General features: G+C 45.3%; 1 protein-coding gene across 1 annotated transcript in view; it reads right to left on the reverse strand.

The window, feature by feature from the left end:
* eppk1 (epiplakin 1) overlaps positions 1-9,439 on the reverse strand; it is an 18,188-nt gene extending 8,749 nt beyond the window's left edge. The window contains exons 1-3 of the mRNA XM_068747628.1: positions 9,277-9,439; positions 8,696-8,730; positions 115-328 (exon numbers count right to left, since the gene is read on the reverse strand). Coding sequence (XP_068603729.1) covers positions 115-328; positions 8,696-8,730; positions 9,277-9,439 — 412 coding nt within the window. The remainder of the gene's footprint in view (positions 1-114; positions 329-8,695; positions 8,731-9,276) is intronic.
* Between the last annotated feature and the right edge of the window lie 492 nt (positions 9,440-9,931).

Genomic DNA, 9,931 nt, shown 5'->3' on the forward strand with positions numbered 1-9,931 from the left:
TCCCCCACAGACTCCCCCACAGACTCCTCCTCAGACTCCTCCACAGACTCCCCCTCAGACAGACTCCCCCACAGACTCCTCCACCTCCACGTTCTTTAGGGGGCATCATTTTACCTGCGATGCGGAGGACGGCCCTCTCTGCTGGGTCCAGCACGTCTCCGGAAGCCGACTTGGAGCGCTTCATGCGATGGTGCTTCGGCAGGTTCCAGGGCAGCGTGTCTCCCGGGGAGGGGGCGTGACTTACTGAGCTCAGACCACTGGAGCTCTCTTCTGAGGCCGCCCTGACCAGAGGCCTCCTCTTGGGCTTGTCCTTCACCTCCTCCATGGTCTGGATGGGAGTAGGGAGTACAGAAGGAGACGCATTACAAAACCTCTCAAAACAAGAACCGAGACAATCTGTCCATCCGTCCATCCGTCCATCTGTCCTCTATAAAGTCACTGCCTTAATGTGGGAGAGAGGATTTTGGGCTTCTGTAATTCTGGGGGGCTGTTGATCTCACAACTAGATCATAAATAACTTCCATCCATTCATCCATTCATTCATTCATTCATTCATTCATCTTCTTGAAGACCGGACAACCTTAAGGAGAACCCGGAGACAACAGACAAGCCACGACGAGAAAACGCCGCTCAGAAAAACCGCAGGTGGGATTGAACCACTACCCACTGCGTCACCATGCTGCCCCAGCCATTTCAGATTATAATATATTCAGATTTGATTACAGTCTACCCACCCTATCAAAATCATATGACCCCCCCCCCCCCCCATCAGGGTTACATTCCTTGAGTCTGAATGACCTCACAAAGGTCAGAGGTTCTGAAAGTGGACCGTCTTGGACACGAGAGGAATATCTCTGACCAGCATGGCCCTCTGGGGGGGGGGGGGGGGGGGGGGTCTGGTGGTCGGGCAAAGCCCAATAAGTGCTGAGGAGTGATCCAAATACCTGCACTACATAATACTACAAGAACATAAGGACGGACACTTTTAATTAAACAAACGCTCAGGAAACCAAGATCAGGATTATTTGTTGATGTCGAACAACAAACATGATTTTTATTTTATGTAACATAATTTCTGATAATTTTTCACACATTTTGGCCTTAAAATGCATTTCAATCATCAGAATGTATTTGTTTAAAAAGTTAAGAATTCATGATCTCTAATTTAATGGATTGCCCACCTTGATTGGGAGGATCAAAACGGATCCTTGGGGTTAAATCCAGAATAATTTAGCGTAATCTTTTTTGATAGCACATCAGTAAACTGGATGAAATGCTCCTCTTAGAAAGGATGTTTGACTGTACTTGTACTGTAATACGTACTATTGTTTGTACTGCCCTAACATTCTATCTAATAAATATATTCATCACCATCATCTCCCTGAAGTATTCCTCATTCAGGGGGCTTCTGCCGGATCACTGAAGGTCATCAAACTCCCTTTCCCTTCTTCCCATGTTTGCTGAGTCACCATCCAGCTCACAGGATGCTCTCCTGCAGGCGCTGCCTCTGATTGGACCAGACTCCCCAGACCAGCATCCACACTGCATCAGACACGCTGCTATTCAGTGTGGCTCCGCTTTCTCGGGTGGCCCTTATCCAAACAGAATGAAAGCATCAGGGTGACCCCGTAGTTGCCAGGCAACCCTGGACTGCTGGAGAGCATGCTGCTGAGGATGTACTTGGAAAATAAAGAAGGTTGTGCGTGAGCGAGAGAGTCAGTGTGAATCCGGTGAGAGAGAGAGAGAGAGAGAGGAACCGCAGGTCCAGCCCAGCTGCACTGCGTCGCCGCACCTGAACTCCACGAGTCACGGTGAAGGGACCTGATTGGTTCGCCTGCTGTTCGGCAGGTTGAAATGACCCCCCCCCCCCCCCCCCCGTCGCCCATCATTGGTGCAGGTCGCATTATTTCTTTTATTGTGAAATGCTCTAAAGAATCAGCAGAACGCGACCTATAATAAACCGCATTCCCGGTTTACTCACACCCGGAACATTGATCCCGGACTGCTGCTGCTGCGGCTCCAGGTGATCCGTCTCTAAATGCGTTTATTGCAGCGGCGCCGTCGGAGGATTCGTCCCGGTTAGATCCGCTGGATGGATCGGGCTCGTCGCTGCGGGAGTCGCGCCTGCGCCCTGCGTCCTGCACGTCTCCTGCGCCCTGCGCCCTGCGTCCTGCGCGTCCTGCGTCCTGCGCGTCCTGCGTCCTGCGCGTCCTGCGTCCTGCGCGTCCTGCGTCCTGCGCGTATTCTGCGGGACTTTTAGCCGGTCAGACCCTGACCCTGCAGGTCCTCACAGCTTGCGTGACATTGCAGCTCTTACGCGAGCGCGAAGAAAGTGGCGCTAAACGGCAGACACGCACGAGGACGTGACCAAAGGTGCGCGTGAGAAAACTGCGCGCTGGTCAGACTGGTTGCAGCCATCAGGTTAACTTCTATCGTTAGGTCCGTCTAGAAAGTCACGTTTTTGTTTTTGTTGTTGTTGTTTTTAAATCTGTCTCTCTGTTTATTATCAGGATTTCAGCGTTTGCACAAGCAGCAATCTACAGAGGAGACTTTGGTTCTGATCCGGGTCATCATTCCGAATCAGAATGTTTTTGTGTAAAAGCTGTGATACATGTCTTTACTTCTAAATGCATGCAGTTTAGCCAATAACTTGTTTTTATGTTAGAGGTAGACGCTTAAGATCCTCGCTATGGTTAAGTCCTCTGTGCATCGGTAATTAAAAATCATTAACATTAAGATTATATCATGTTATTATTAGGAATTAATTCATGTGACCTTTAAATGTAGAGTTCTCCAGAAATGCCAGTAAACACAGTAAAAGCTGTCCGACAGCTGCCGTTTACCTGCAGGTATTCTGTTTTCTGTTTTTGTTGTTGCTCCAGTCTAATTATAATAACGCCATGCTGAGCTCTTACATAACCACACATGTCATGCCAGACTCCCATTGGAGGAATGAATCAATGGGGTGGGGGTCGAGGCTGAACTATAGTACTCCTTAATTACGCGTGCCTTCAGGTCTGACTGGCCGCTCTGTTCTCACTGCTAAACAATCGATCTGATCAACCATCGCTTCATGAAGAAGGAGAGCAGCAGAGAGACGGGAGGATATTTCATAGGCTAAAACCAAATCTATTCAATAACAAATATTCATCCAGCAGTCAAAGAGATATTCAGACCCTTTATCTAAACCAGGAGTGTCAAACTCACCACTATCTCACCACTGAATATCATCTGGGTCGGATCCAGAATGGAGTCAGCAACAAATATTTAATTTTAACATTAAAACCCCATTTACAGATTAAAAATCAGTTACAAATACACATCAACTCTGATTCACTTTTACTTTTCAGCATTTTACAAAAACAAATGTCTGCACAAAGCTCTTAAGGGCCACATTGGCCCCCGGGCCTTGAGTTTGACACATATGATCTAAACTGGGCTAACACTGGAAGGTCATAGATGGACGCTGCCGTAGTCTCATGTCAGACATCCATCAGCACACAGAACTGAGTGGCTGGTGAATAAACCTCAACCTCAGACTGTCGGGGTCACTTCTGTTTCCAACCTGACAACTCAACATGATCATTTTTGATTTCAATAAGTTACCCTCATTGCTAAAGACCAACCATTCAAATTGTTGTGTGTGTTCATGGTACCCCTTTCATTAAAACCTCTGTCTGTAGTTCTCAGTTTGCCACCCCGGCTCTCACTGAGATGGAGTTACATGATTTAGTGACAAACAGGAGGGAATTGTCAGAGTAATGTATCTAAGTTATCATTAAATCATAATCTGCTATACTACTATCAGCAAACATCGTCATTGTGCTGAGTATAATCTAAAAGATTCTGAAGTGTGGAAATATCTTCTGTTCTGACTGTCTGAATCAGCCTTTGTGCTGTGTGGGTGTGTGTGTGTGGGTGTGTGTGTGTGTGAAAGTGATGCTAGTGCTGACATAAACCGGCCAGTTATCTTTTCTCAAGGCTGAATCCTAATGCGTATGTAACTGTGCTTATCTGCAAATGAATATGGGGATGTGGAGACTGCTTCTCTGAGCGTCACGGAGCGCAGCGAGAGAGAGCAGCATCTCGTTATGTTATTGGTGTCACAGCTTTGCTTCTGAATTCTCTCTTTTACAGTGTCATAAACCTGACACCCTGCATGGATATTGTTTCTACTCTTTATATTGGTACTACTATTTTGGGGAACTGCAGGAATAACTAGTCATTTTGGACTCACAGCATCCCCTACACAGCCCCAGAGGCTCTGACATTCAATCAGATTTCCGTATTGAACCGGTGGCGCCCCCCCTGCTGGCCAGTAGAAGCAGTGCAGGTTTGGAGTGCAGCTACATTTAATCGGATTAAAAGCCTGATCGGAATAAAAATGCTTCATGTACACACCCAAATCGGACCGACCCAATCAAGATCGATCCGATCAAGATTCCATCCCGATCGAGAGGGGGGGTTTATACCGATTGATGATCCGATCAGGGTGCATGAAAACACTTATTCCGATGTTTCGGTACAAGCCGTCTTTACGGCGCATGTCTGTGACGTCAGCTACACGCGCTACTGCTATTGCCGGAAGCTAGTTGAAGCAGAGCGAGCGAAAGACAGAACTGGTCAATATCTGAGACAAACATGTTGCCGGAGACATTAAAGGAGGAAACTAACAGCACAAACGGGGAAAACAGCTGAAATAACGCCAACGTTTCAAGCAGAAAAGGGCGGAGCCATGTTTTGTTTACAACCGAAGTTGCTACGGCTTCTTCTTCTACTATTTCCGATATATTTGGTATAAATTGCGCATGTCAAAATCTTTTATTCCGATCGAAAGTGTGATGCAGAAACACGCAAATCCTAATCGGATCAATATTTTTATGGCCCATGAACACAGTGCAGCCAATGACAATTTTACTCTGAACTCTAATCGGATAAAAGACATTTTGTCCATGTAAACACAGCCAGTGATTCCACTAGTCACCCATCAGGAACTTGCTGTGGTTGCTCGTTGCTTTCAAAGAAAGATTAAAAACCCCAGTATACTGGAAATACACAGGGATTTATCATATTATAGCATATCATATATTGGCTGAATCAACGTTCAATTTATTTTTCAAGAGCCTCAATATATAATAAATATTCATTTATGTGTATAAGACCTGTACCAGCTTTTATATACGACACGTAATATGTTTTAAGTGCAATTTTAAAATGAGAAGCATCACTGCTGATTGAACTGCTTTCATTGTGCATCACTTTATTCTGTAAGAGTCATCAGGCCGAACTGGGAGTGGGAGGGATCTGCTGAATTACCCTTACACATCAAACAGAGGACAGAGTGACCTCGAAATGCTGGGAAACTTTTGAAGACGTACGTTGGAGAAACATTCCTCACCTTCCGTGATTTCGCTGCCACCATGGTCTTCATTCCGACTTTCGGTGGTTGTCTCTTCTGTTTCTTCACTGCCAAACTCGGTGGCTTATTCTGTCCAACTTCATGTGACTGGAAAGGAGCAGCTGGCCTCTCTTTGGTCTTTTTCTTCCTCTGAAATGACGCAATGGTTTGTCGGCATTATTGACATTATAGCGAATGCTTTAATTGCAAAGGTTACGCTTTAAAGGTTACCACGTTTAGCACATAAAACAACGTGCATCCAATCCTCTGTTTGACTTGGAAACTGTTTTTATTTCCAAAGTCAGTCAGGTTTACGATCCAGTTCTGGAAACAGCAGCTCTTGATATTCGGCATGTTCAGAATGAACTGGACAAACGTTTCTTTATTCAGAGGCCCTTGGCTGTGGTTGGTGCCATCAGTACACAAACCGACATTTGTTTTAATGCTGAAGAAAAATCTAAATACCTCAAATTATTCTTTCACAGACACAAGGGAATATTCACATGGAACTTAAAAAAAAAAACAGTGATATTATCGGAATGCATTCTAAAGAAGTTGCTGCTATTTTTTGTTTTACACTATAAATGCTAAAACAGCCTAATGTACTGTGTTATATGAATTATTTTATTATCCGGAGTAGGGTGTCAAAGGGGTGGAACATTTACAGTGAATTTCCATGGGAAGTTAAGATGGGGAATTTTGGAAATACAGTATTCCATTCCATATTCGACATACACATCGAATAGCGCACGTGGCAATGTTCTGTAAAATGAGACAACAGCAGCTTGTAAGGACACTCATGGGATGGGACGGACAGATACATAAATAGTTAGGCTAGCTAAACAGCTGGAATGATCTTCAAAACATCTGGCAGGAGGCAGAAAATCGCATCGCATTTGAGGTAGCTAGCATCTTTTTAAGAGTGCCTCGTAGATGGTAAATGACGTGATGCATCTAATTTATTAGCTATCCATCTACTCAATGAATACATTTCACTTGCAATGTTAAACATTAAATAAATACTAAACCCCATAATATCCTCAAAACTTAATTCACTAGTTGTCGTTCACAGTCTCAAATGTGCGGTTTCAATAGTCTTGTGCTTTGGGCTCATAAGTGTGGTCCAGGCGTCTAGAACTCATCTGTGCATGTGATGGAGGAATGCACAGTGCATGTAGGGGGCGTGGTCTCAATAGCCATGCAGGAAGCAGATGCCATTCCTCCATCACATGCACATAGCTCACTGCTTACTGTTGGTTTTAGTCAATATTACGCAAAAATATACTTTCCCCGACCGTATTTAAGTTCCCTATGAGGAGTAAACCTTCAATGTTTTTTTAATTCCCGTTAATTCCAATGGAAAGTTTTCATCTTTGAAAATTGAAAAAAGTCTAATCCGGAGCCGTTAGTGTGTTAGTCATCCCCCAGGGGGCTCAGTGACATGTTCATTCTTTCCTTTGAGTGAAGCTCTTCCTCATCTTCTCGTGCACTAATTAATGAAGACATTTGATGCATTTGCTTTTTGAAAGGCATGAGTGTGTAGTCTTTTCTTTGCTGGGAATTTCAAGCTGGCAAAATGTGTGACATTTGCAATGGCCAAAAAAATATAAAATGAATAATGTCTTTCATTCAGTTGCTGAGAATCACGATGACAGCTCAGCTCTGCTGTGACCCCTGGGTCTCCAGCAGAAGTGCTTCGCAGTGGCCTCATAAAGACGCTGCCGCGGGAAGTTTGACTTTTAACTCCTCTGCCCACTCTCGACAGACAAAGACGAGCTTACAGAGTTTCGCTCCTGCGACTGCCACATCCATAATTTTCCACAGATGTATATTTTTCTTCTTTGTGCGCAAGTACTTACACAAATAATGTTCCTGATGAGTGAGTGCAATGGAACCAAGATCAAAGTCCCAGACTGTTCACATACAGAGGAGTAGAATTAACTTTTTTCATGTGCAAACGGCAGTAAAATGACCATTATTGTGCTGCTGATGCGACGTAAGCAGCATTTAGTGTAACTGAGAATGAGTAGCAGCATCCATAAGAGCACGCTGGTCTACCAGGTTGCCACGAGTGATTATTTCCAAGCAATAAGTTTGTTTTCACTTGTTTTCTGTATATTTGGTTGTATATTTGCAGGATTACACCAAAACTAAAACTGTTCCAGTGGAACTTGGTGGGAAGTTGAGGCACGGATCAGGAAAGACCAATTTAAAGTCTCTAGATCCAGGAATATTGTGTAACTGCATTTAACGTTCTTGATTTGGACATTTGTTTCACATTTTCCTGAATTGATCTCCTAATATATTCATAAATTGTGATGTAGAAAAGTTCCACGCATTTATGGTGCTGATACCAGAGCTGGTGGATGGAAAGTGAGCGTTCACCAAACTGTAAATTAACAAATAAAGGCTGGCCAAGTGATAATCTATAAAACCTTTTAGACAGAACTGAGGGCAGGAGGTGCCCTGATGAAGGATTCAAAGCCAACTTTTACAGCATGTTGGCTTAAACAGGAATACTCTGCAAACACAAACAGAATTCGATCAATTTTATTCTTTAACCTGCCACTAATTTACGACTTTATTTTTGCTGTTGCTGTCCCATGAAGACAATGAATTTCAGGCATGGAATTCCTTGATATCAGGAATATTTCGATCATGCTGGTGGCTCTATTGTGCTCATGACTCAGCTGACTGTGTCTCTGAGGAGCAGCTTGTACTTGTACTGCATTTGTATTTGCACGCGTTGGGGTTGAAAGCGGACACAATGTTATTAAAAAGAATTCAGAAACTTATTGTACTTTAAAAAGTGTTATTACATGAGACACACACATTTACTTGTATTTACTTTTAAACATATTTTATGGCTCTCACAGAATTACATTTAAAAATATGTGGAGTTCATGGCTCTGGCAGCCAAAAACGTTCCCGACCCCCGACTTAAAGCAACTCCGTCCTCAATTCTAAGGTCCAATCGGATTATTTCACTGTCGTCAGGAAAGACAAACTCCAACGTTAGATGTTCATGTCGAATGAGAAGTTCCACGTTGCACAATGATGAAACAATATGCAACGATGAACTTGTCGAACTCGCTTTGTGTTGCATCCTCCGTTTGCTGGTGGCACACGACCGACCAACGAGCAGCGGAGGAGGACCTCTGAAGTCCGAATCAGGCATTGCAGGCTTTTACGAAGCAGCCTGCACCACGAAGACGTCGCCATCACGTGCCAGCGGAAGCAGCGAAGGGTTAATAAATTAAATGGATGGCTTTGCTCTCATGGGACACGCTTTCTCACCTGAGTTGAAGCTTTGGATTTGGAGTTCACCATCGCTGCAGGAAGACGAAAAGGAACAAATGAAATGTGGCGTACAACCCTGGAGAGACATTTTCACTGCAGGGACGTCTCAGGGACGTCTCAGGGACATCCACAGGGACGTCTCAGGGACATCCACAGGGACGTCTCAGGGACGTCTCAGGGTGCACAGACTCTGGACAATCAGTCAAACTGCACGTTGACCCCTACCAGACACCTCGGTCTGGAGCGTCTTAATCACTGTGTGAATTTCACATTTTTATATCGACATTTCATGGCACTAATGAGTATCAAAGACCGATTGTACCCCCCCCAGATAAGGGGGGGAAAATAAAACCGAGTTCCACATGAGCTGGATGTTCCTGGAAAGCGTGGGTACTGCAGCCTTGGAAAGGAAACGCTAGCATTTCACTGTGACTGGATTTGGGGAAAATTATATTCCACTGAGAGTTTTCACGAGTGAAACTGATCCTGAGCTGGAGTTGAAAAAGTGGTGAGCCAATCACAGGCCTCCACACAGCCACGGGAAGGCGGGGGGGGGGGGGGGGTCAAGGTCCACCTACCGGCCAGGTACTTCTCCATAGATGGTGAGGAGATCTGGTTCCAGCTGTGGCAGGAGCAGAAGAGAAGCCAGACCAGGAGGGTGGGCAGCACCAGAGCGAGGACCCAGAGGAGCCGGGCCACAGCAGGGGGGTCAGTGACGGCCCAGGCTGACAGGATATCCATGACCGGAGGCTGCCGAGCACACAGCAGAACTTCTGATGGACTGCAGCGGACCGGTTTGTGTCCTCGGAGGGCAGCGGCTCCCACAGACGGCTAGCAGCTGTTTGAGTCGGAGTCCTGCTCAAACCTCAGCCCACATCAGCTCAGTGTGTGTGTAAACCATGTGTGTGTTCGCTGCTGTGTTTTACAGATCCGGGTTGTGTGTGTGCAAAAGCAAACAGTCTGGAGGAGTGGCTAGGGGTTATAGAAGCTGGCATGAATGTCAGCCACGCCCCCGCTGACATCTGAAGGAATCCTCAGATTGAAGCAAGGAGGGACAATTTAGGAAGTCGCCTGAAGGCCTCCCTTCTTCACTCATGTTACACAGTCGTGTTCTTATGTCCCGTCAACGGCGTTCAACCCCAACCCCTGCATTAATGAATATGATGTTCCGCCGGTGGGCCGCACTTTCACGTCAAACACAATGTGGATGAACAGCGCGCTGTGATTGGCCCA

Source organism: Brachionichthys hirsutus, chromosome 13 (genome assembly GCF_040956055.1).
Source record: "Brachionichthys hirsutus isolate HB-005 chromosome 13, CSIRO-AGI_Bhir_v1, whole genome shotgun sequence".
NCBI classification, from domain to species: Eukaryota; Metazoa; Chordata; class Actinopteri; order Lophiiformes; family Brachionichthyidae; genus Brachionichthys; species Brachionichthys hirsutus.